A 26,472-nucleotide genomic window follows, 5' to 3' on the forward strand; every position below is an offset into this window, starting at 1 on the left:
GACTGTGGAGGCAGAGCACAGCCATAAATAAATAATAAATAATAAAATTATATTATTATTTGATTTGAACTGATTTTAGAATGAAATGATTTTAGAATGTTGTATTATTTTATTGTTGTTAGCCACAGCTTCGGCTGGGGAGGGCGGGATATAGATAAAATTTTATTATTTATTATGCAAACACACACACACACAGACCCCGAATTTTTCCAATCCCCTTTCAAAGCCATCCAAGTTGGATCTTGTGACTTCCTAGCTACACCTGGCCTCGCTTTCCGGCTTCACACGAAATGTATATGTGAGCCACAGAGGACGCTCAATGTTCCCCTGGCAAGAAACGCTGGCCCCTTTGAAGACTCACCTCTTGCATGATGGGGTCTTTTGGGTCCTTCGTCTCAATAATACACGGCTGGACAAAATACCCAACCTTATCGTCGCACCCGCCTCCGGCCAGGATGCTGAGATTCGACGACGTCTCGGCGTGGCCAAGCCACTTCTTGATGCGCTCAAAAGACTGGAAGAGAAGAAGGACATAAGAGCATAAAGAGAACCTTCCGGACCAGGCCAACGAGCCATCAAGTCCACCATCCTGTTCTCACGGTGGCAGAAGAGGAAACCAGCAAGCATGGATCTGGTCACAAGAACCCTCTTCCCCTTCCCACTGTTTCCAGAAACTAGCATTCAGAAGCATGGCTGCCTGTGGCTAGGTAAAGGTAAAGGTACCCCTGCCCGTACGGGCCAGTCTTGACAGACTCTAGGGTTGTGCGCCCATCTCACTCAAAGAGGCCGAGGGCCAGCGCTGTCCGAAGACACTTCCGGGTCACGTGGCCAGTGTGACATCGCTGCTCTGGCGAGCCAGAGCCGCACACGGAAACGCCGTTTACCTTCCCGCTAGTAAGCGGTCCCTATTTATCTACTTGCACTTAAGAGTGCTTTCGAACTGCTAGGTTGGCAGGCGCTGGGACCGAACAATGGGAGCGCACCCCGCCGCGGGGATTCGAACCACCGACCTTTCAATCGGCAAGCCCTAGGCGCTGAGGCATTTACCCACAGCGCCACCCGCGTCCCAGGCTGCTGCCTGTGGCTAGCAGCCATCAATAGTCTCCTCCTCCTCCATGAATTTGTCCAATCATCTTTTAAAGCCACACAAGCTGGTGGCCATCACTGCCTCCTGTGGCAGGGAGTTCCGTAGTTTAACAATGTGCTGCATAAAGAATATATTTTATCCGTCCTGAATTACCATATCCTACGAGTTCTAGTGTTATTTTGAGAGGGAGAAAAAAACCTTTCTCTAGCCACTTTCTCCGTGCCACCCATAAATTTATAAGCTTCTATCGGGTCGCCTCTTATTCACCATTTCTCTAAACCAGTTGGGCCTCCAGCTGTTTGTTTTGGACTACAACTCCCATCATCCCTAGTTAGCCGGACCAGCGGTCATGGATGATGGGAATTGTAGTCCAAAAACAGCCGGAGACCCAAGATTGGGAAAAGGTAAAGGTACCCCTGCCCGTATGGGCAGTCTTGACAGACTCTAGGGTTGTGCGCCCATCTCACTCAAAGAGGCCGGGGGCCAGCGCTGTCTGAAGACACTTCCGGGTCACGTGGCCAGCGTGACAACGCTGCTCTGGCGAGCCAGAGCCGCACACGGAAACGCCGTTTACCTTCCCGCTAGTGAGCGGTCCCCATTTATCTACTTGCACTTAAGAGTGCTTTTGAACTGCTAGGTTGGCAGACGCTGGGACCGAACAACGGGAGCGCACCCCGCCGCGGGGATTCGAACCGCCGACCTTTCGATCGGCAAGCCCTAGGTGCTGAGGCTTTAACCCACAGCGCCACCCGCGTCCCTAAGTTTGGGAAAACACCACTCTAAATCAAAAAGTCCCAAACACTGCAACCTTTCTTCATAGGGGTCACTCCACACACGCACACCCCCCCCCTTTGATTATTTTGCTTCTCCTTTTCTGAATCTTTTCCAACTCTATAATATCCCTTTTGAAGGGAGGCGACCAGAACAACAGACAATATTCCAGATGCATTTGCACCACAGGTTTGTATAATGGCATTATGACACAGGCAGTTTCCGTTTCCATCCCCGCCCTACAAAATTTGGGTGCGACCACCAGAATGGAGGGTTTGTGAAGGAAGGCCCAAGCCCTGCACCCACCCAGATCACATTCACAAAACCGCCTGCATTTGGGTGATCGGTACAAGCACTCCGACAGCACTCTACTGTGTCGACCTCAGAGTTGTTCTCCGCTGCAAATCGAGAATCACCATATAAAGCCCTTAACTAACAGCTTGGGACTCATTTGCTTGCAGGGTTGCCCTAACAGACACCCACTCAACTGCCAAATTCTGCAAAACTGCCACTGTTACAGGTGCCCGTTATACACTGCGGTGAGGATCTTTGGATCTTTGGAACTCCCCGCCTTTTGAAGTCCAGAACGTGCCAAAACTCACAGCACCCTTTTCGCCGCCCACCAGAAACATATTTTTTTTGCCTATCCACGCGTTCTTCGGCTGACCTCCAGTTTTAATTCTTTCGGAAGTTTTCGGATACTTGCTGATTTCATCGTTTTGTTTGTTTCCGTAAAGCGCTCAGAGGTTATACCGTGGTACCTCGGGTTAAGAACTTAATTCGCTTAGGAGGTCCGTTCTTAACCTGAAACTGTTCTTAACCTGAGGTACCACTTTAGCTAATGGGGCCTCCTGCTGCTGTTGTGCCGCCGCTGACCGATTTCTGTTCTCACCCTGAAGCAAAGTTCTTAACCTGAGGTAATATTTATGGGTTAGTGGAGTCTGTAACCTGAAGCGTATGTAACCTGAAGCGTATGTAACCCGAGGTACCAATGTAATGCCCTCAAGCTGAGGCACCACTTTAGCTAATGGGGCCTCCTGCTGCCACTGCACCGCCGGAGCACGACTTCTGTTCTCATCCTGAAGCAAAGTTCTTAACCTGAGGTAATATTTATGGGTTAGCGGAGTCTGTAACCTGAAGCGTATGTAACCTGAAGCGTATGTAACCCGAGGTACCACTGTAATGCCCTCAAGGTGAGGTACCACTTTAGCTAATGGGGCCTCCTGCTGCCACTGCACCGCTGGAGCACGACTTCTGTTCTCATCCTGAAGCAAAGTTCTTAACCTGAGGTAAAATTTATGGGTTAGCGAAGTCCGTAACCTGAAGCGTATGTAACCTGAAGCATATGTAACCCGAGGTACCACTGTCGTGCCCTCAAGCGGGGCTCCACTCCCTTGCCAAGGTGGGCTGGCCGCCCCTGACTTTCCTAGGAGGGCCAAGCAAAGGAAAGAAGAGGAGGATTCTGGGAAACGAGAAACGTGCCCCAAAGATAGTTCCCCGTGGTCAGTGGTGCCTCTTCCCAACCCCTTTGGGTGTGACGAGAGATTAGCCCGATTCAACAGGAGAAGGAAAGGACTTCAAAGGGAAAGTCTTCGGCTACGGGAAGGGGGAAATGTGCCTAGACGGAGCGAAGCAGGGGAACGTGAGGGCGGGGAGCGAAGAGGAGGAGGAGGAGGCGATGGCAGCGGTGGGGTTATCATTATTGACAGATGCCTGCTCCTAAGCTGTGAAAATACGTCTTTAAAGAAAGCATTTGCCGGCTCAGCCGTAATCTCAGCAGGGATTCGCTCAGCAGAAAAGGCAGGAATGGAGGAAGCTCAGCTCCTGGGAGGTGGAGATAGCAGAGCGAGGGGGGGTGAGGAAGGAACCGAGGTGGGGGTAACGCCAGGCAGGACCCAGAGACTGGGGAGGGGGGTGGGACAGGGAGCCATGGAAAGCGGGACAGGGAAGGGCTGTGGGTCCGAGAAGGATCAGGAGGCCAGAGCTACATCCCTAGGTGGAAGGAGGAAACGGGTTTGCTAATTTGGGCCTTTTTTGGTTCCTTTCTATCCCACCTTTTTCTCCCGAGGAGCTCAAGGCAGCCGACGTCGTTCTCCTCCTCTAATCCCCTCAGCAAACCTGTGAGGTAATTTAGGCTGCCCCAGGACCCCCAAGCGAGTTTCATGGCCAAGTGGGGTGTGGGTGAATTCGAACCCTGGTCTCTCGGGTCCTAGCCCAACGCCATAACCACTACACCACACTGCCTGCAATGCAACTGATGCACTCCGGAGTTTCGTTGAGGATTATCCTGGGAGACGTTCGGCTGAAGGGCAACTCACAGAGATATGATGCAGAACAAATAGTGTTGAGTCAGGAGGTGGGCAAAGAGGGAGGGCCCCAATTTGGCTGCAGTTGGAGGGAGTCAAGAGGGTGGGGGCTTTGTGAGTTTCATTAAGGGCCCTGCTTCCTTCAGGATCATAAGAACCCCCCGCTGGATCAGACCAATGGCCCATCCAGTCCAGCGTCCTGTTCTCACAGTGGCTGACCAGAGGCCTCAAAGGGAAACCCACAAGCAGCGTCTGACCACAAGGGCCTTGTCGCCTCTGGTGGTTTCCAGCAACTGATGTCCACAGAAGCATCACTGCCTCCGACTGTGGAGGGCAGAGCCGAGCCGCTGTGGCTAGTAGCCATCGAGAACGCTCTCCTCTGTGAATTTGTCCAATCCACAGCGATTGCCATCACTGTATCCAGTGGGGGGGAGTTCCACAGCCTAACCACGCGCTGCACAAAAGACGACTTCCTTTCTTCATCAATGTTCCAACATTCAGCTTCAGTGGAGGTGCACAAGGAAGAAAAACGTTTCTCTGTCCACTTCCGCCATGCAGAAATTTATAAACTTCTGCCAAGTTGCCTCTAACTTGCCTTTTACCTAAACTAAAAAGTCCCAAAGACTGCAACATTTCTTCATAACAGAGTCATTCCATTTCCACCTTGATCATTTCGGCTTCTGCACCTTTCCCGAATCGACAGTATCCTTTTTGAGGGGAGGCTCCCAGAACTGGACACAGAACATTCATAGAATTCTACAGTTGGAAGGGCCCCTGACGGTCATCTAGACCAACCCCCTGCAATGCAGGAATATGCAGCTGTCCCATAAGGGGATCGAACCTGCAACCTTGCCGTTATCAGCACCATGCTTTGCATTCCAAATGTGTCAAGACCAAAGATTTCGATAATGGCATCCTGATACTGGCAATTTCGTTTTCAATTCCTTCCTTCGCCTTAACATGGAAAACGATTGATCGCTGTTTATGCCAGAGAAAACTGAGGCCAGGTTTTCCTCGCCTTCTCAGGGAAAGTGCACAGGTAAAGACTGGTGGGGAGGAAGAGAGAGTAACGTCTAGGCTGGTCTGTCTATCTCAGTTTTCTGCGCACACATAGACACACATTGGGGGGAAAGCTGTTGGTCCGTCTACCGTATTTTTCGTTCCATAGGGCGCACCGGACCATAGGGCGCACCTAGTTTTTAGGGTGGCTCCCTCTTTAGCCACACGCAACCTCTCCAGCGCACGGCTTTGGCAGAAGCCAAGACAGCAGGCAGGATCCATCCTGCTTGCTGTCTTGGCTTCGTTTTCAGCCACGGGGCTGGGGGAGCCCGAGCTTCCCCCAACCCCAGAACAGGTCCAGGAGTGGCGGCAAGGTTGCATGCAGCCTTGCTGCCGCTCCCGGAGCTTGCGGGGCTGGGGGCGCACTCCGAAGGCTTGCGGATAGCTGCCTGAAGCCCGGGGAGGGCACCAGGAGTTGGTGCTGCACTCCCCGGGCTTCAGGCTGCTATCCGCAAGCCTTTGGAGCCCGGCGGGAACTCCCACCGCGCTCCGAAGGCTTGCACATAGCTGCCTGAAGCGCCTGGAGAGCGAGAGGGGTCAGTGCGCACCAACCCCTCTCGCTCTCCAGGCTTCAGCGAAAGCCTGCATTCGCTCCATAGGACGCACACACATTTCCCCTTCATTTTTGGAGGGGGGGAAATACGTCCTATAGAGCGAAAAATACGGTAGCTTGGTATTGTCTACACTGACTGGCAGTAATCACTTTCAAGGGTTTCAGGCAAGAGTTGCAGAGCAGGTGCCCTACTCATTGAGCCTACTCACTCCTTCCAGCTGGGACCCTCAATTTTTAGGGGCTGGTTTACATCAACCGACACCACCCACAGAACACTACACAATGAAACAAAAAGGTTCTATATGTGGGCCTGTGGAAACACTGAAAGCCCCGCTAGTTGCTGTGGGAATTAAGCCATGAATCTATGCACATGTGTGAACTAGTTTTCTGCTAGGTTTTCCAGGACTAAGCAGCAACCTGCATTGCAGAAGGGCAAAAATCTGCCATAGCCATGAACGTCTTTTGAACCCCTGTCTGGACAGGGATAGACTAACCACTGTAGTCTATGCTCTGGTAACCTCTAGGTTGTTGTTGTTGTTTAGTTGTGTCCGCCTCTTCGTGACCCCCTGGACCAGAGCACGCCAGGCACTCCTGTCTTCCACTGCCTCCCGCAGTTTGGTCAAACTCATGCTGGTAGCTTCGAGAACACTGTCCAACCATCTCGTCCTCTGTCGTCCCCTTCTCCTTGTGCCCTCCATCTTTCCCAACATCAGGGTCTTTTCCAGGGAGTCTTCTCTTCTCATGAGGTGACCAAAGTACTGGAGCCTCAGCTTCAGGATCTGTCCTTCCAGTGAGCACTCAGGGCTGATTTCCTTCAGAATGGAGAGGTTTGATCTTCTTGCAGTCCATGGGACTCTCAAGAGTCTCCTCCAGCACCATAATTCAAAAGCATCAATTCTTCGGCGATCGGCCTTCTTTATGGTCCAGCTCTCACTTCCATACATCACTACTGGGAAAACCATAGCTTTAACTATATGGACCTTTGTCGGCAAGGTGATGTCTCTGCTTTTTAAGATGCTGTCTAGGTTTGTCATTGCTTTTCTCCCAAGAAGCAAGCGTCTTTTAATTTCGTCACTGCCCCTTCATGGATCACTGCCTTGCCGTGGCGAAGAAGCTTGAATAACTCAGAAAAGCTATGAACTATGCCGTGCAGGGCCACCCAAGATGGACAGGTCATAGTGGAGAGTTTTGACCAAATGTGATCTACCTGGAGCAGGAACCGGCAAGCCACTCCAGTATCCCTGCCAAGAAAACTCCATGGACAAAGACCTCTAGGTTAGATTACTGCAATTGCATCTGAGGATGGTTCGGAGCCTTCAAGCTGGTCCAGAATTTGGTGGCCAGGTTGCTCACTGGAGCAAGACGGCATGAGCATATTGCACCAATTCTGGCCCGACTGTGCTGCTTGCCAATTTGTTTCCGGGCCCAATCCAAAGTGCTGCTTTCGAAGTGCTGCTTTCGCCTCAGGACCGCAATACCTCAAGGACAGACGCTCCCCATAAAACTGACCTGGACCCTGTGCCCTTCTTCATGTGCCTCTTCTGTGAGAAGTCTGGACGGTGGCAACACAAGAACGGGGCCTTCTCTGCAGTGGCTCCCCATCTGTGGAATGCTCTCCCCAGGGAGGCTCGCCTGGCACCTTCATTATACACCTTTAGGCACCAGGCCAAAACGTTCCTCTTCAACCAGTCCTTCCACCTCTATCTGTGGCTTTTGAGAAGTGGGTGAGACGCATTTCCCCATCCCCACCTTGATTTTAATGCATTTATGTTGCAGGGGTGTAGTTGTAAGTTGCTCTGGGTTGCCTTGGGCAAGATAAAGCAACTAGAAAAGTTTATTTACTAATTAACTTTGCTAGTTGCTTTATGGGGAGTCTCAGGCCCAGGGGCTGATTTGAGGTCCTCAAAGCCTCTCTGTCCAGCCTCTAGGACTCTCGCCAGGCCACACCCCCTCCTCTGAGGCCACACCCCTCACTCGTCCTGCTTTGCACCCCACTAGAGTCTCTTAGCCTGGTTGGGAAGTGCTTCCCTTGAACTCTGAAAATGCCTCTTCCTTCCTTGGGTGGGGGCATAGAGAAGGACATGCGACTGTTTTATTAAAGTACCCAGTGCCGGATTTACGTATAAGCTAAACAAGCTAGAGCTTAGGGCCCCACTCTCTTGGGGGGCCCCAAAAAAATTTAGAGGGGGGAAAAACTGGATGTACATTTCCAAAATATAAGATAAAAAAATAAATAAAATAAAACCTATATACAGCAACAGTTGTGTAGGTCTATAAATTACCATATAGCATATATTCAACACAAAAACCAGCGACAATTTGTTGTTGACAGCAGGACGTATAAAAGGCCCCATTACCTTCAGTAGCTTAGGGCTTCATCAAACCTAAATCCGGCCCTGAAAGAACCCTATTGCACAAAGGCAAAATTTACCTTTATTGCCCCTCCCGCTTTTGCCTCTGCCCCACCCACCATAACACGTGGCCCCCGAAAGCCTGCCTAGAAGGGAATGTGGCCCTCGGTCTGCAAAAGGCTGGGCAAGCAGTGGCCAAAGGATAAGGAGTGTGCATATGTGTTGTTGTTGCTGCTAAATTTGTTGCATCCCAATCTTTCTCCAAAAAAGCCCTGGGGTGGCGGCTACCAGCAGCTAAGACACAAAATGGATTTTACAGAAACCATAATCTAGAATGCTCAAAATAAGCAAGAATCCCAGCTTGGCCATACAATTCTCCATTAGTGATGGCGGTTGGCGCCCACTGGGCCCAGTAGGGCAGAAGGCAGGGAGCCAAACAGCAGGTGGCGCTAGAGCAAAAGACAGGCAGGGCCAACCCCTGGTCTGGTCGCCATACAAAAGCAAGGCAGGGAATCACTAGCTTAGGACAGAGTCTACTGGGCCAATGAGATCAACCCTACAGCACCCTAAAAGCCTGCAAGGATAAATGAACAAAACCAGCATAGGGGGCACAGAGACGGAATTTCCATAGAGAAATCCCGATTTCACCGTACAGAAATACTGGAGCGAGCGGAAAAGAGATACGAATGAAGCCCGTTACCTTGTGGTCGATGACAGCAGAGAAGAACGTCTCGAAATCTGTCGGCTGGGGAGAAAACCAAACGAGGGAGAAAAAATGTGAGGTGCCTCTTGGTTTCTGTTCTGCCCATCTCCCACCAAAGCGAGGGCTGCATTCATGTCTTACGTTGAAGGTACTGTGATACCATTTCAACACCACTTTGGCTTCCTCTGAAGGATTCTGGGAACTGTAGTTTGTTAAAGGTGCTGAAGGTGGTCTGAAATCCCTCTTCCCCTCCCGAGTTATTCCCTGGGAAGAGGGACTGATTGCTAAACTGCTTTGGAAATTGTAACTCTGGGAGTGGAATGGGGGAACCTCCTAACAACTCTCAGCAGCCTTAACAAACTACATTTCCCAGAATCCTTTGGAGGAAGCCATGGATGTTTAAAGTGACATGATAATGCTTCAAATTTTCAGTGCAGATGGGGGGTTTTGTTGCGATCAGCGCTGTTTCCATCGCAGTACAGTTCCAAGTCCCACTAAAAACTATTAATCTGGCTATCTGCAATGGCCGAAACTAATGTACTGTATTTTTCGCTCTATAAGACGCACCAGACCACAAGACGCACCTAGTTTTTGGAGGAGGGAAACAAGAAAAAAAATATTCTGAATCTCAGAAGCCAGAACAGCAAGAGGGATTGCTGTACAGTGAAAGCAACAATCCCTCTTGCTGTTCTGGCTTCTAGGATAGCTGTGCAGCCTGCATTCGCTCCATAAGACACACACACATTTCCCCTTACTTTTTAGGAGGGAAAAAGTGAGTTTTATAGAGCAAAAAATACGGTAATTAATTGCCAAATGTAGTTCAGTAGTTCAGTGTCTTTAGGTACAGAAGCTACTATCATCAATGCTTTCCCCAAAGAATTCAGGGAGCTGTCGTCTGTTATGGGTGCTGAGAGTTGTTCTTCCCCACAGTTCCCAGCACTCTGTGAATGTTCTCAATGAAGACATGAATAACAGAGCACGAGATTTGGTTGGGGAAGGGATCTAGGTTCAACCCTCGCCATCTATGGCTGGAAGGGGAGCCACCGCATGTTTTGGGGACCCCTCCTGTTTTTGTGACTGTGACCGCTTGCAATATTGTGCTCTGACGTTGCGATCCGCCCTGCAGCCTTGACCCAGGCCAATGGGCCAAGTAGCCCAGCTGCCCCAAAGGAGAAACCTGCAAGCGGGATCTAAGAAAAAGGGCCCTCTCTCTCCTCCTGTGTTTTCCAGAAACTGGGACTCGGAAGCATCTCGGCCTCTGACTGTGGAGCCAAAGAACTGCCACCATGGCTAGTAAGGTAGCCCTGACCATTAGGTCCAGTCGTGGCCGACTCTGGGGTTGCGGCGCTCATCTCGCTTTACTGGCCGAGGGAGCCGGTGTACAGCTTCCGGGTCATGTGGCCAGCATGACTAAGCCGCTTCTGGCGAACCAGAGCAGCGCACGGAAACGCCGTTTACCTTCCCACCGGAGCGGTACCTATTTATCTACTTGCACTTTGATGTGCTTTCAAACTGCTAGGTTGGCAGGAGCAGGGATCAAGCAGCGGGAGCTCACCCCGTCACGGGGATTCGAACCGCCGACCTTCTGATCGGCAAGTCCTAGGCTCTGTGGTTTAACCCACAGCGCCACCCGCGTCCCGCCACCATGGCTAGTAGCCATCAATAGCTCTCTGAAGAAAAAAGGGGGTGGCGGCAAAAGGCAGTGGTTTGGGTTTTTTTAATTAGTCTGTTCCGTGCAACCAACCCTTGCCTGTGTAGGCAACGAGTTAATTTCTAATTGCCAGAGAGAGAGAGAGAAAGTACAGTGGTACCTCGGCTTAAGTACTTAATTCGTTCCGGAGGTCCGTTCTTAACCTGAAACTGTTCTTAACCTGAAGCACCACTATAGCTAATGGGGCCTCCTGCTGCCTCCGCGCTGCCGGAGCACAATTTCTGTTCTCATCCTGAAGCAAAGTACTTAACCCAAGGTACTATTTCTGGGTTAGCGGAGTCTGTAACCTGAAGCGTATGTAACCCGAGGTACCACTGTACTAAGGACGAAGGAGAGAGTTCTGTAGGGAAAGGGGGTGTCAGGCATTGTGGGGAGGGGGCAGGGATGGTCCCGAAAGCGGGGAGGGGGAAAGCAGGGGATAAAGAGGTGCCTTCAATGGGAATTAGCAGCCAGCCAAGTGCAGCCTCTAATCCCATCAGCCACCCGCTGAGCCGCAAAGCCCCTTCAGCGGGAGAGGAGCCTTCCCACTCACATCGCCCACTTTGATCTTCCGGTGCTCTTCCAGGAGCGCGGCTTTGATGCGGGGCCACAGAGAGTCGGGGGCGTAGAGGCGGGAGCAGGCCGAGCACTTCTGCCCGCCGTACTCGAAGGCCGATCGCAGGGTCCCGCTCACCACGCTGGGCACGTCCGCCGAGGAGTGGACGAAGTGGAAGTTCTTGCCGCCGCACTCTGCGCAGAGGGGGAGAGAGAAGGGAGACTTTGGCACGGGAGTTGAGCGGCAGCATGGCGTCGTCTTCCGGGCTCCGTGAGAATGTCAGAAGAGACCTGCGGCTGGATCAGGACCCTGGCCCAGCTTCCTCTTCTCAGAGCGGCCAGACTGGTACCCTGAGCATGACCCTAGTCCAGCGGTGACACTCTCCTGCAGTTTCTGGGAGCCGAAATCCTCTCTCTCTCACACACACCCCCCAATCAAACACTGAATTGCTGCTTGTTTTTTATATAATTTATGTTGCGGTCGTGACGCTCTGCTATGTTATTACCGTATGCAAAACCGCTTTGCGGCTCAGGCGAGTGAAAAGCAGCACTGAAATACAGTCGTACCTTGGAAGTCGAACGGAGTCCGTTCCAGAAGTCCGTTCGACTTCCAAAATGTTCAGAAACCAAAGCGTGGTTTCCGGTTGGCTGCAGGAAGCTCCTGCAGCCAATCGGAAGCCCCGCCGGACGTTCGGCTTCCAAAAATAGTTCGCAAGCCAGAACAGTCACTTCTGGGTTTGCGGGGTTCGGGAGACAAAACGTTCAATAACTAAGATGTTCGAAAACCAAGGTACAGTCATACAGGTTACAGGCTGCCGAAACCCAGAAGTACCGGAACGGGTGACTTCTGGGTTTCGGCGGTCACGCATGCGCAGAAGCGCTAAATCGTGCTTTACGCATGCGCAGAAGCACCGAATCGCAACCCACGTGTGCGCAGACATGCCGCTGCGGGTTGTGAACGTGCATCCCGCACGGATCATGTTCACAACCCGAGCATCCACTGTACAGTTGTATAATGAATGAATGAAACATGGCAGAAGGCAACTCGGAGTCTCTGGGCAAACCATCACCTGAATTTCAGCCTTCAATCCACATGCCTCCCGGAGGAATATAAGAAGCCCCCAGCTGGATCAAGCCATCGAGCTCAGCATCCTGTACTCACAGCGGCCAAACAGATGCCCATTACAGGAAGCCCACAAGCAAAGCTCAAGCACAAGGGTGCTCTCTCCTAAGAGGCTTGAGGGGTGGGGAGAGTTGCTGTTCTGCTCAGGTCCTGCAGCAGGGAGTTCCGAAGGTTCGCTGCAGATCGCACAGCGCAGATCGGTTTATTTCCATACTTCCTGAGCAGTTCATGCATTCACTGAGAGACTAACAACCACAATGGCTACAGCTGGAGGCAGCTATGCTTCTGAATACCAGTTGCTAAACGTGGCAGGATGGGGAGAGGGCTCTAGGGCTCAGATCCTGCTTGGCCTCAGGATCTGAGGCATCGGCTTGGGCACTGTGAGGACAGGATTCTGGGCAACATGAGCCATGTGTCCTGATCTAGCAGGCTGTGTTCTAAGTTCCTTGGAGCAAAGGAGTAAATAACAGCAACTCATACAAGGAAAAACTCAAGTCTTTCCAGCCTCCGTGGAGAATTGGGGCGGCATCACCCACATCAGAAACTTACCCCCAGCAAGCCGTGGGAAGGTGCGGTACCGATCCAGGTTCTCGGAGACCTGCTTCCAGAGGCGCTTGAAGGTTCTGGAAAGGAGGGAAGGAAAAAGAAGAAGAAGAAGAGTTTGGATTTGATATCCCGCTTTATCACTACGCGAAGGAGTCTCAAAGCGGCTAACATTCTCCTTTCCCTTCCTCCCCCACAACAAACACTCTGTGAGGTGAGTGGGGCTGAGAGACTTCAGAGAAGTGTGACTAGCCCAAGGTCACCCAGCAGCTGCATGTGGAGGAGCAGGGAATCGAACCCGGTTCACCAGATTACGAGTCTACCGCTCTTAACCACTACACCACACTGGCTCTCATGATGCAGAATTTCAGAACTCAGGCTCTTCCGATATTCGTATGAACAGTGATGTTACACACACACATAATCTCTGTTTCGATCTGTCAAGCCTGCCCCTAAAAATATTGTATGTGATCCTGGGTTCAATCTCTAGGGGGCTGGACTAGATGTCCCTGTGGAGTCCCTTCCATCTCTAACAATTCTACAATTCTCGGGGCACCAAATTCTCGGTTTGCCACCAGCCAGCCGCTTAATTTCTGGCAGAGGCTGCATCAGCAGATTCTCTCTCTCCCTCCCATTACAATTTGCTGTTTTCTGGGGCGAGCGGGAGCTGCCATTTCCACCCCGGCCTGACCCCCCTCTCCTGCAATCTCTGGCTCTCAGAAGACTGCGAGGCTATTAAAAGCGCCAGCCTCCTCTAAACCTCTGAACGAGCGCCACGCTCGGATGCGCCCCTGCTCCTTAAAAGGTGGGGAGCTCATAAATTAGCGCCGGAGTGTGGGACTCCTGGTGTGACAGCATTAGCATTTTTATTGTTTTGAAAAGCAAGAGTTTGGTCACACTTGAAATCAAAAAGAAAAAAAAGAGGGGGGGAGAGAGAGAGAGAACGAAATGAAGTACTTCTGGCTTTGCCTCTCCTGCACTCTGCCACGGACAGGAAGTGCCAACCTATAAACAGGAAGCTGAGCAACCCGTAAACACACCTTCCAGGAAGTATCAGCCAATAAGCAGGAAGTTGAGAAACTTGCAAATACAACTTCCAGGAAGTGTCAGTGTGTAAGCAGGAAGCTGTTTACACGTAAACAACTCTTCCAGGAAGTGGTACCTATAAACAGGAAGTCAAGCATGCTGCAAATTCATCTTGCAGGAAGTATCAGTCTATAAACAGGAAGCTGAGAAGCTTGCAAATACAACTTCCAGGAAGTGTCAGTGTGTAAACAGGAAGTTGAGCATCCCGGTAAACAACTCTTCCAGTAAGTGGCAGCCTATAAATAGGAAGCTGAGCTGCCCACAAATATGACCTCCAGGAAGTGGAAGATTGTAAACAGGAAGCTGAGCAACCCGTAAACAGGACTTCCAGGAAGTGGCAGCCTATGAACAGGAAATAGAACAACCTGTAAATACAACTTCAAATCGGTGGCAGCCTACAAACAGGAGGTCTCCCACCCCTCCTAACTCACGGTACACTGCCGGTGAAGTTGAGTCCACAAAAGTGCTCCGAGGCGGTCACTGTATCGCCAAAAACGGGGCCATCGGCCGGGACGAACTGGATGACGTTGGGCGGGAGCCCCGCTTCCAAAAGGATCTTGTAGACGGCATAGCTGGAAAGCATGGCTGTGTCGCTAGGCTTCCAGAGGACCACATTCCCCTGGAAGGGGAGAATGCAAAGGCCACAAAGCAAATCAGATTTGTCACAGAATCATAGAATTGTAGAGCTGGAAGGGATTCTAGTCCACCTGCCTGCAATGCAATTGGTATTTAGTTAGGACAGTTAAATGGAACCTCCAAGTTTAAGGGCAGTGTACCTGAGAATGCCAGCTGCTTTGCAGAAATAAGGGCAGAGGGCTGTTGCCTTCGTGCCCTGATTATGGGCTTCCCAGAGGCGTCTGGTCAGCTGGCGTGGGAAGCAGGAGGCTGGCTTGACTTTGGGCCTTTGGAACTTGTTAAATAGCCACAGTGGCATGGAATGGAGTCTTCGTGTACAGGGGCAGTCTATCTCCAAATGCCAGTCGCTCAGAGACAAGCAGTAGGAGAGACAAGAATAGGTGGTCTCGCTCAGCAGGCTGAACACTGAACAGGAAGCTGCCTTATCAGACCAATTGGCACATATAGCTCAGTATTGTCTACACTGACTGGCAGCGGCTCCCAGGGCTTCACAAAGAGGACATCTAAAGCCTAACTGAAGATGGCAGGGATGAGCCCTGCAGCTACAAAAGGCTTTCCCAGGTTGAGCCTCACCTCAAAAAGGACACTGTAGAGTTTCAAAAGATTCAGAACAGGGCATAGCGATCGAGGGGGAGGAGAGACTCCCCTGCGATGAAAGGTTACATCATTTGGGACTTTTTAGTTTAGAGCAGGGTTTCCCAAACTTGGCTCTCCAGCTGTTTTTGGACTACAACTCCCATCATCCATGTCTAGCAGGACCAGTGGTCATGGATGATGGGAATTGTAGTCCAAAAACAGCTGGAGACCCAAGTTTGGGAAACCCTGCTCTAAACTAAAAAGTCCCAAATGATGTAACCTTTCATGGCTTTGAGAAAAAGCAAGGAAGAGGGGGCATGATAGAAGTTTACAAATTTGTGCGTGGCATGGAGAAAGCGGAGAGAGAAAATATTTCTCCCTCTCTCATAACACTAGAACTCCTCCAACGCAGCCGAACATTGGAAGATAAAAGAAATAACTTCTTCATGCAGCGTATAAACTATGGAACTGCCTGCCACAGGAGGCAGTGATGGCTACCAACCTCTCTTTTTGCGGAAAACTACAGGAGGGGAGAAGGCCCTTGCGCTTGAGGGACTAGTTGGGACAGTGGCCTGATTACCATATTTTTCGCTCCATAAGACGCACTTCCCCCCTTAAAATCTAAGGGGAAATGTCTGTGCGTCTTATGCAGCGAATGTGTGGCCCCTGGGGTCGGGCGGGGGGGACCCAGGCTTCCCCCTCCAGCCCCGCAAGCTCCGGGAGAAGCGGGGAAGCTGCACGCAGCCCCCCTGCTTCCCCCCAACCTGTTTTTGGGGCTGAGGGCGGGGGAAGCTTGGGCTCCCCCCTCCCCCAGCCCCACAAGCTCCAGGACCCGACCTGTTTTTGGGGCTGGGGCTGGGGGCAGGGGAAGCCTGAGCACTCCCCACCCCCAGCCCCCAAAACAGGTATTTTGGGTGGGGGGTATTTTTTTGTGGAATCCCCCCCCCAAAAAAAGTAGGTGTGCCTTATGGTCAGGTGCACCCTATGGAGCGAAAAATACAGTATTCCTAAATTCTTATGTTCTTGAATTTGAGAGATTGGATTGCTGCTTTTGTCCCTAACCGACTCTCCTGCTTGTCTCAGGAAACTTTGAGGAAGTTTCCTAGTTTTTAAAAAAGTCCTTTTTAAAAAAAATGTCCAGAGGATGGCGAGGGGAGGGAGGGTGAGGTTTAAGAACCGGAACGCTTTCCCTGTGAGATGCTCAGCTCAGCGGGCAGCGGGAGGGACCCCCCCTGGTGTTCAAAAAGCACAGGGCCGGGTGTAGAAATACGTGATGCACGGAGTGGGGAGAAACTCTTCTCCCCAAAACTCCCCCTGCCACTGGCTGGTGGGGGGAGGACGGAACACCAAAGAGCCGCCCAGCCCCCCCCCCCCCCCCGATTACTCACCATCAAAGCAGGAGCTCCTGCCAGGTTCCCTCCGATGGCGGTGAAGTTGAAGGGGGACACGGCAGCAATGAAACCCTGCAGGAGTAGGGAAAAAAGGATAAATTAGGACCGTGGAATAAGCAGCCACGGAAGAGTTTCTCGGGGGGGGGGGGGAGGCGCGAGCGAATGAGCCCACAAAGCGTCTGTAGCATCTATTTTTTTAAAATATGCACAGGGCTGCAGCTCCTTGAGAAACTTCGCTTTCATTAAAAAAAAAAAAACACAGCCCTACAAAGCTTCTAGCCCTCATTGTGCACAGGTGAGCTTGAAACCATGCAGAAGTCAGAAAAGGTGGGTGGGCGGGACTAATAAGATGGTCAGACGTTGGGGGGGCGAACGCCATTTAGGAAAGCACATAATAATAATAATAATAATAATAATAATAATAATAATAATTTATTACGGTGGTGCCCCACAAGACGAATGCCTCGCAAGACGGAAAACCCGCTAGACGAAAGGGTTTTCCATTTTTCAATGTGCTTCGCAGGACGAATTTCCCTATGGGCTTGCTTCGCAAGACGAAAATGTCTTGCGATTCTTGAGATTTTTTTCCGCTCCCCACCCCCTTTTTCTAAGGCGCTAAGCTGCTAATAGCCTTTTAGCAGCTAATCCGCTAATCCCTTAAGCCTTTAATAGCCGCTAATAGCCGCTAAACCGCTAATAGCGCTAATCCGCTAAACCGCTAATAGGGTTGCTTCGCAAGACGAAAAAACCGCTAGACGAAGAGACTCGCGGAACGGATTCTTTTCGTCTTGCGAGGCACCACTGTATTTATACCCCGCCCATCTTGCTGGGTTTCCCCAGCCACTCTGGGAGGCTTCCAACAAAAGATTAAAATACAGTGGTCTGTTAAACATTAAACGCTTCCCTAAACATGGCTGCCTTCAGATGCCTTCTAAAAGTGAGATAGTTGTTTATTTCCTTGACATCTGATGGGAGGGCATTCCACAGGGCGGGTGCCAGTAACGAGAAGGCCCTCTGCCTGGTTCCCTGTAACTTGGCTTCTCGCAGCGAGGGAACCGCCAAAAGGCCCTCGGCGCTGGACCTCAGTGTCCGGACTGAACGATGGAGGTGGAGATGCTTCTTCAGGTATACTGGGCTGAGGCCATTTAGGGCTTTAAAGGTCAGCACCAACACTTTGAATTGTGCTCGGAAACGTACTGGGAGCCAGTGTAGATCTTTCAGGACCGGTGTTATGTGGTTTCGGTGACCACTCCCAGTCACCAGTCTAGCTGCCGCATTCTGGATTAATTGCAGTTTCCGGATCACCTTCAAAGGTAGCCCCACGTAGTGCGCATTGCAGTAGTCCAAGCAAAAGATAATTAGAGCATGCACCACTCTGGCGAGACAGTCTGCGGGCAGATAGGGCCTGCATACCAGATGGAGCTGGTAAACAGTTGCCCTGGACACAGAATTGACCTGCGCCTCCATGGATTGTTGTCTTTATGATCATAGAATTACAGAGTTGGAAGGAACCCTCAAGGATTTTCTGGTCCAACCCCCTCCCCCCCCCCCCCAGTCACAATTGCCTCTATCCTGACTGTCGCATAGAGGGTACCCCACCCCAGGGGGGAACAACCTTTGTGCCCCACCTCCAGCCCCCGATAGATCATGCTGTTGGTACTGGGGGGAACGCTGAGCGGCTGTTGCTCCTCTAGCTCCACGGCGTATTTGGCATTGAAACGGAAGAAGTCGATGAGCTCCGCGGCCGCGTCAATCTCTGCCTGGATGACGGTCTTTGCCTGGTTTAAACAAACAAAACTTTATAAGTTGCCATTCTTCCAAATTCATGTTCGGTCCCTTATCCACATGGGCCTCTGCTTCCCTCCCCTTAACGCAGAGCTACCACATAATACTTCTTCAGCGTTCGTAAAAAAAAATGAGCAGAACAATGAAATTATTACTTTAAAAAGAAAAGTTAAAATCAAACATTTGAAACACTGGAAAATAATAATAATAATAATAATAATAATAATAATAATAATTTATTTGTACCCCGCCCATCTGGCTGGGTTTCCCCAGCCACTCTGGGCGGCTTCCAACAAAGATGAATAATACACTAAAATGTCACATATTAAAAACTTCCCTGAACATGGCTGCCTTCAGATGCCTTCTGAATGTCAGGTAGTTGTTTATCGCTTTGACATCTGGTGGGAGGGCGTTCCACAGGGCGGGCGCCACTACCGAGAAGGCCCTCTGCCTGGTTCCCTGTAACTTGGCCTCTCGAAGTGAGGGAACCGCCAGAAGGCCCTTGGAGCTGGATCTCAGTGTCCGGGCTGAACGATGGGGGTGGAGACGCTCCTTCAGATATACTGGGCCGAGGCTGTTTAGGGCTTTAAAGGTCAGCACCAACACTTTGAATTGTGCTCGGAAACGTACTGGGAGCCAATGTAGGTCTTTCAAGACCAGTGTTAAATAACAAAAATTAACAAGGAGTTGAAAATCGGGTCAAAACCCTCGCAAGGATTCCACGTGCCTAGATCGGCTTTGCCTAATCAAAAACATTTTCAGCAGAAAGTGTATGGTGAAGATGCTTGCCCGGTGTCAAGAGGCAGGGAGTTCCAAAGTCTAGGTGCTAAAAGATTGGGTTTCTTTTCTTTTGCAATCATACAATCCAAGGACTGTAGAGTTGGAAGGGACTGCCAAGGGTCAACCCCCTGCAATCAAGCAGTACAGTGGTACCTCGGGTTAAGTACTTAATTCGTTCCGGAGGTCCGTTCTTAACCTGAAACTGTTATTAACCTGAAGCACCACTTTAGCTAATGGGGCTTCCTGCTGCTGCTGTGCCACCGGAACACGATTTCTGTTCTCATCCTGAAGCAAAGTTCTTAACCTGAAGTACTATTTCTGGATTAGCGGAGTCTGTACAGTGGTACCTTGGGTTACATACGCTTCAGGTTACAGAAGCTTCAGGTTACAAACTCCGCTAGCCCAGAAATAGTACCTCGGGTTAAGAACTTTGCTTCAGGATGAGTAGAGAAATCACGCGGCGGTGGAAGCAGGAGGCCCCATTAGCTAAAGTGGTGCTTCAGGTTAAGAACAGTTTCAGGTTAAGAACGGACCTACAGAACGAATTAAGTTCTTAATCCAAGGGACTACTGTATACAGGTTCTCTGCCCTAAAAATAAACTGAAAATCATTTTTAAGATACAGAAAGGGGCAAATCATGCAGGAGGGGCCACAATCTTCCCTGCGAGGAAAAAAGAGAAAGCATTTGATTTTCGCCTTTAATTTTTTTTAAGCAGGAAGGTGACTAAAGGAAAGGATAGATAGATATTACGGAGATTTTCTGCCATCGTGAATAAAAAGAGCTTTTGCCCTCTCTCATAATACAGTGGTACCTTGGGTTACATAGGCTTCAGGTTACAGACTCCGCTAACCCAGAAATAGTGCTTCAGGTTAAGAACTTTGCTTCAGGATGAGAACAGAAATCGTGCTCCAGTGGCGTGGCAGCAGTGGGAGGCCCCATTAGCTAAAGTGGTGCTTCAGGTTAAGAACAGTTTCAGGTTAAGAACAGACCTCCAGATCGAATTAGGTACGTAACCAGAGGTACCACTGTATATAATATTTTAGTAAAAATAAATAAACAAATGATATTGCTTCTTCTTTCAGATTTTTGTTTCTAACTCAACACAGCACGCGGGAATGCAGAGGAGGGTCCTAAGCAGAGAAACATCTCCCATAATCCCTTGCACAGCCTGCTAGGGTTTTAGACCCGCGACACACCACACACCTGTCCCACCATGGTCTTGGCCAGGATTTCCGCTCTCCTGGGACCGCTCAGCAGGTTGGCCGCTTTGAAAAAGATCTCTGCACGGTCCTGGACAGGCCGTAGGTCCCATTCCCTTCGGGCAGCCACAGCGGCGTTGATGGCCTTGTTCAGCAAGTCCTGGTTGGCAGAAAAGACGACAGGGGAGGTTTATAAGAATTAATAAATTGAAGACAGAGGTCCTTTGGCTGGGAAGGGACGATATGGGTTTTGGGGGTGCAATTTCCATCTCTTGTGGGGGCGCAATTAGTGCCAGCACCATCCGTTAAGAGTTTGGGTGTAATCTTCGACACCTCCCTTTCCATGGAGGCGCAGATTGCAGCTATTACAAAGGCGGCATTTTTTCATCTCCGCCAAGCTAAGCAGTTGGCTCCTTACCTCTCTCACCCTGACCTAGCCACTGTGATCCACGCGACCGTCACCTCCAGACTGGATTATTGTAACTCGCTCTACGTGGGGCTGCCCTTGAGACTGACCCAGAAACTCCAGCGGGTGCAGAATACCGCCGCGAGACTCCTTACGGGGTCCTCGCTGCGAGATCACATTCATCCGGTGCTATACCAGCTGCACTGGCTCCCAGTGGAGTACAGGATCAGGTTTAAGGTGATGGTTTTAACCTTCAAAGCCCTATACGGCCTAGGACCCTTGTACCTACGGGACTGCCTCTCCTGTTATGTCCCACAGAGGAACTTACGGTCTTCAGACAAAAACATCCTGAAGGTCCCAGGCCACAGAGAGGTAAGGCTGGCCTCAGCTAGAGCCAGGGCTTTTTCAGCTGTGGCTCCGATCTGGTGGAACGCTCTGTCACAAGAGACTAGGGCCCAGCGGGACTTGACATCTTTCCGCAGGGCCTGCAAGACAGAGCTGTTCCACCAGGCCTTTGGTCAGGGCACAGCCTGACTCCCTCCCTTGGCAATCTTCACAGAACTTTAGCCTAATGGTTGCCATCGATTAGAGTTGAATTAATTTTATAATGAAATGATTTTAGAATGTTGTACTATTTTATTGTTGTTAGCCGCCCTGAGCCCGGCTTCGGCTGGGGAGGGCGGGATATAAATAAAATTTATTACAGTGGTGCCTCGCAAGACGAAAAGAATCCGTTCCGCGGGTCTTTTCGTCTTGCGGTTTTTTCGTCTTGCGAAGCAAGCCCATTGACCGATTAGCGCTATTGACAATTTAAGGGCTAAAAACGGCTTTTTAAGGCTTGGGGGATTAGCGGTTTTGCTGCTAAAATGCTTTTAGCAGCTTAGCGCTTCAGGAAAAGGGGTTTTGGAGCGGAAAAAAAATTCACATTTTTTCGTCATTTTTCGTCTTGCGAAGCAAGCCCATAGGGAAATTCGTCTTGCGAAGCGCCTCTGCAGACGGAAAACCCTTTCGTCTTGCGGGTTTTCCGTCTTGCGAGGCATTCGTCTTGCGGGGCACCACTGTATTATTATTAAATCCAGTTTGAAGAGAATAGAAAGAGAGAATAACTTCCTCCGCCATTCGATGCACACAGCACCGGCGACACTCCCTGCCACAGGACAGCAGCATTCATCTGAGTACTGGACGTTGGGGAGTTTTGCACCCTGCTGGTGGGCCAACCAGAGGCATCTGATTGGCCGCCGTGGGAAGTAAGAGAGGAACTGTAGCTCAACAGGTAGAGCATGCAGGCAATCCCATTTCTGCCACCAGGAAATTATCCGTGCCCAAGCAGCACATCTGCCTCTAGACACGGCTTCCGATGCAGGCGCTGCTCACCTTATCTGCGTAGCAGTATTTGGCCACTTTGTGGGAATGGTTGAAAGGCTGAAAAAGAAAAGAAAGGTATTTTTGGAGGTCCTTATAGTAGCGTTCTGCCCGTCTACTCAGAAACCAGCCCCGTCTCCCAAGGTTCAACAGGATTTACTCCCAGGTAAGTTTATACAGGGACACGGGTGGCACTGTGGGTTAAACCACAGAGCCTAGGACTTGCCAATCAGAAGGTTGGCGGTTCAAATCCCCGCGACGGGGTGAGCTCCCGTTGCTCAGTCCCTGCTCCTGCCAACCTAGCAGTTCGAAAGCACGTCAAAGTGCAATTAGATAAATAGGTACTGCTCCGGCGGGAAGGTAAACGGCGTTTCCGTGTGCTGCTCTGGTTCGCCAGAAGCGGCTTAGTCATGCTGGCCACATGACCCGGAAGCTGTACGCCGGCTCCCTCGGCCAATAAAGTGAGATGAGCGCCACAACCCCAGAGTCGGCCACGACTGGACCTAATGGTCAGGGGTCCCTTTACTTTTACCTAAGTTTATATAGGATAGCAGTAGTCTTAGCTAGCAATAAAGCCCATTGGCATTCCAGAATATATTTCAAGGAGTATTTCAAGCTCACATCAAGGGCTACCCAGGTAGCAACTAATCCCAACAAGATTTTCTTTCATTAGATTTATATCCCGCCTTTTTCTCCAGGGAGCTCAAGGGATGTACATAGTTCCTCCCTGCCCTCACTTAAACCCAGCAACAACCCTGCGAGATAGGCAAAAGCAGCAACTGGCCCCCAGGGTCCCCGCAGAGAGCTTTACGGCTGAGTCAGGATTTGAACCCGGGTCTCCCAGGTCCTAGCCTGACACTCAAACAGCTACATCACCACAGGCTCCAAAGACAGAGAGGGTATCCTTCCCAAACAAAATCTAAAAGCAAAATCTCGACAGCTTAGTGGTTTTGGGAAGTGGAGGGGAAATTCATCACAGGGCTATGTCAGGCCACTAACAAAATACAAATGTAAGCGGAAGTTTGCCGACGGAACTCACCGAGACTTGATACCTCACATCGGCCGTCCACACCTCCTCTCCTCCGACGACACATGGGATGGATTCGGTCTTGCCTTTCAAATCATTTAGAGCCTACAGAAAGAGTTAAGAGCCATTTGGTGCCCAGCTTATATATCTGAGTTTCTAACACCGGATGGGAACTGTAGTTCAGCAATATCTGGAAGCCATGGCTTCATTCCCCATCTCTGCAGTAAAATTATTATTATTATTACAACTACAATTATTAATTAAATTTCTATACTGCCCTTTATCCAAGGATCACAGAGTAATTTACAACATAAAAATACATAATATAGTAACAAACAAAAACAATAACACAGTTTAAAAGGCCATAGATGGTTGAAGTAGCCAAAGGCCTGGGGGGGGAATGTTTCTGCCTGGTGCCTAAAGATATGTAACAAAGACGTCTGTCACTCAGACCCATACATGTATCAGTCAGATTAAGGGTTATGTAACTTCTTCCAAAGGGACGCGGGTGACTCTGTGGTCTAAACCACAGAGCCTTGGGCTTGCCAATCAGAAGGTCTGCAGTTCGAATCCCTGCAACGGGGTGGGCTCCCGTTGCTCGGTCCCTGCTCCTGCCAACCTAGCAGTTCGAAAGCACGTCAAAGTGCAAGTAGATAAATAGGTACCACTCCGGCAAAGAAGGTAAACGGCGTTTCCGTGCGCTGCTCTGGTTCGCCAGAAGCGGCTTAGTCATGCTGGCCACATGACCTGGAAGCTGTACGCCGGCTCCCTCGACCTATAGAGCGAGATGAGCACACAACCCCAGAGTCGTCCATGACTGGACCTAATGGTCAGGGATACCTTTATCTTTAACTTCTTCCAAAACAGCATGAGAGGATGCTTCAAATTAGGGTACCTAAGTCGGCATAACAGTAAAAATGCTTTGGCATGAAAAGCCCCATAACCCAAGGCAGTAGGTATAAACAAGGAAAAAATGCACAAGGAAAACAGTAGCTGATGGAAGTACCGTATTTTTCCGTGTATAGGGTGAAGGTCTTTTATTTTAAAATTGTGCAAAAAATTGGGGTTTATCTTATACACGGATAGTGGAGAGTTGGGACGGGCGATTGTTGGCTGCCGCGACTAGGTAATTGCCAGTGGCGTTTTTGCGTCTTATTGGTGGGTGCGTCAAGGTCCGCTGGCTACTGGTTGCTGTGCCAATTGGGTGGGCAATTGGCGCTTGCTTTCGGTGAGTGTGCAGATGATTGGTGGCTTTGTGGATGTGTGTGCGATTGGTTGTGGCAGTCCTGCGGGTGAGCAATTTTCAACAAGTCTAGGCAATTCCCCCCCAAAAAGTTCAGCAACTGGCAATCTCCCCCCATTTTCTCAATTTTTAGTCCCCAATTTTTAGTCTTATACACGGGGGCGTGTTATACATGGAAAAATACGGTAGCTGGGGGCAGTAAAGGCAAGTGATGGTCTCGTTTAGGGATGGGGCCTTCCAGATGTTGCTAGACTCCCAATTCCCATCAGCCGTGGCAGCAACATCTGGAGGGCCAAGGCTTCCCCATTCCGGCATTAAAAGAGGCAGAGTTGTGACGGAGACAGCGAGGGGCAGTAAAGGCAAGTGACGGTCAAGTTCAACGATGGCCAAAGTGCGTATATCTCCTCTATGCAGTACCTTCTGCAGAGCTGCTCGTTCGGGGCTGCCAGACTTGAATGCCAAAATGGGTTCGTTGGCCACCTCTGCAGTGGCTCGGTGCTGCCATCGCAGCCTGGTAGGGGGGCAGGCGGGAGAAGGGAGAAAGAAAAGGGAGAAATGTTAGTTCTGGGTCCCTTTGGGAATTACCCCCTATTAAGCTGCTGGGTTCTTTTACAGGAAGCCGGTGGCAGATGACGGCTACAGAATGACATCCACAACAGCGCCATAGCTGTCAACTTACAGATTTGAAAACAAGGAACCAGCAGCCTCGAAAATACGGGATCAGCAGCCAAAATAAGGGGTTTTCAGAGCACAGGTATGTTCAGCTTCTGAACCCCTCCGAGCCAAAGGCAGAAAGCCCAGCCAGAAGCCAAACGAAGCCTCAAGCGGTGGTTCCCACAGCGCAGCAACCCGGCAAAGGGGATGCAGCAAGGAAAACCACTGTCACCTCTCCGCTGGGAAGCGCTGAGCAAAGGCGAGTCCCCAGGCAACGCGGCCGATTTGATCGGCACAAGGCATGCAAGCTCCACCCCCCCAGTCGTTCTTAGGCTCCTTATTGGGTGAGCAACGCTGCCAAGCAACACACTTGGAGCCTCCCTCCTCCCTGTCCGGCAGGGAGGGAGGGAGAGGAGCTGCTTCCTTTGAAACCCGGGAAATTTAAGGGACATCATCAATAAAGGACAGCAGCGGGACACAGCGCTGGGATAAGGGACTTCCCCGCCAAATAAGGGACAGTTGACAGCTATGAACAGCGCTAGCAAAAGATCTTGCTACAGGGAGGCTGCCATTGCCAACGCAGCCTGCCCAACGTTTTGGCCTTCAGTCCAAAGTTCAACAGTTTGCTCAGCATGCTGTAGCTGGACCTGTGCGTCTTGGTGCAAAGTTTGACATTCTTCTCCGCACCGGGCCAGCGAGCCAGCTCGAATTTTCTTTAAGAACTTTAGGGCAAGTGCGGTTGAAGAGACATGGGGAAAGCAGACCGGCTGCGCGTGTTTGCTTTCCTAAGATGGTGGCTTTGCTGGTCTGTTATCTCATGCAAGTGCTGATAAAATCCAAGCCCTCATTAGCTATGATAAGGAAAGGAAAGGTGCGAGGCAGATAGAGATAACAGGACTGTTGGAATTACCAGGACTCTATGTCAACGGGAGGCAAGAGAGAGACTTAAGAATTAAGGCCCTCTGAATGTTGCTGAACTACAACTCCCGGCAGACCCAGCAAGCATAGCCAGCAGCAGTGGGAGTTGTAGTTCAGCTGCATCTGAAAGGGGCATAGTAGAAGATCCCAGATTCAATAACTAGCATCTCTAGCTAGGGCTGGGATTGCCCCTGCCTGAAACCCTGGAGAGCGGCTGCCAGTCAGAGTAGACAGCACTGAACTAAATGGACAAATGATTTGAGTTGGTAAGACCACACCAAAATTGTGATGTTTCCATTTGGCCAAGTCTGCCAAAGCTGAATGGGAATTATCGCCCTGTTGCTATCTTTTTAAATATTTTATTTCATTTTTATTTCAGTCTGATTTTTTTTATATAAAAAAAACACCAAGTGTGTCTTTTAAAAAAAATGTATTGTTTTTACCACCTCAAGGACCTGATTGCCTTAGGGTGGTTGGGTAATTATCAATAATAATGAATTTAGCAGTAAAGCCTGGGATCAGCATTTTAATTTAAAGCCTATAAATAATTCTTTTCCAAATAAAGTTAAGGCAAGCACTCTGAAGGGCAAAAATGCAGAAGTTCTCCTCCTGCAGTTTAATTTTTAAGAGCTCGAATCATCTTTTAACCTCCCACTGAAGTTCTTTT

The 26,472-nt window shown here is 50.3% G+C and overlaps 1 protein-coding gene and 1 long non-coding RNA gene across 2 annotated transcripts in view; one reads left to right on the plus strand and one right to left on the minus strand.

The window, feature by feature from the left end:
* LOC310683961 overlaps nucleotides 1-26,472 on the plus strand; it is an 82,732-nt gene that overhangs the window by 43,574 nt on the left and 12,686 nt on the right. The gene's annotated exons all lie outside the window — the stretch shown is intronic.
* ALDH4A1 (aldehyde dehydrogenase 4 family member A1) overlaps nucleotides 1-26,472 on the minus strand; it is a 33,429-nt gene that overhangs the window by 4,961 nt on the left and 1,996 nt on the right. The window contains exons 2-12 of the mRNA XM_083454035.1: nucleotides 24,651-24,744; nucleotides 23,003-23,095; nucleotides 21,976-22,023; nucleotides 20,200-20,355; nucleotides 18,059-18,208; nucleotides 16,428-16,502; nucleotides 14,259-14,446; nucleotides 12,748-12,821; nucleotides 11,074-11,270; nucleotides 8,828-8,872; nucleotides 362-514 (exon numbers count right to left, since the gene is read on the minus strand). Of these exons, the coding sequence (XP_083310161.1) occupies nucleotides 362-514; nucleotides 8,828-8,872; nucleotides 11,074-11,270; nucleotides 12,748-12,821; nucleotides 14,259-14,446; nucleotides 16,428-16,502; nucleotides 18,059-18,208; nucleotides 20,200-20,355; nucleotides 21,976-22,023; nucleotides 23,003-23,095; nucleotides 24,651-24,744 (1,273 nt within the window). The remainder of the gene's footprint in view (nucleotides 1-361; nucleotides 515-8,827; nucleotides 8,873-11,073; nucleotides 11,271-12,747; nucleotides 12,822-14,258; nucleotides 14,447-16,427; nucleotides 16,503-18,058; nucleotides 18,209-20,199; nucleotides 20,356-21,975; nucleotides 22,024-23,002; nucleotides 23,096-24,650; nucleotides 24,745-26,472) is intronic.

Source organism: Podarcis tiliguerta, assembly GCF_965153285.1.
Source record: "Podarcis tiliguerta genome assembly, chromosome: 8".
NCBI classification, from domain to species: domain Eukaryota; kingdom Metazoa; phylum Chordata; class Lepidosauria; order Squamata; family Lacertidae; genus Podarcis; species Podarcis tiliguerta.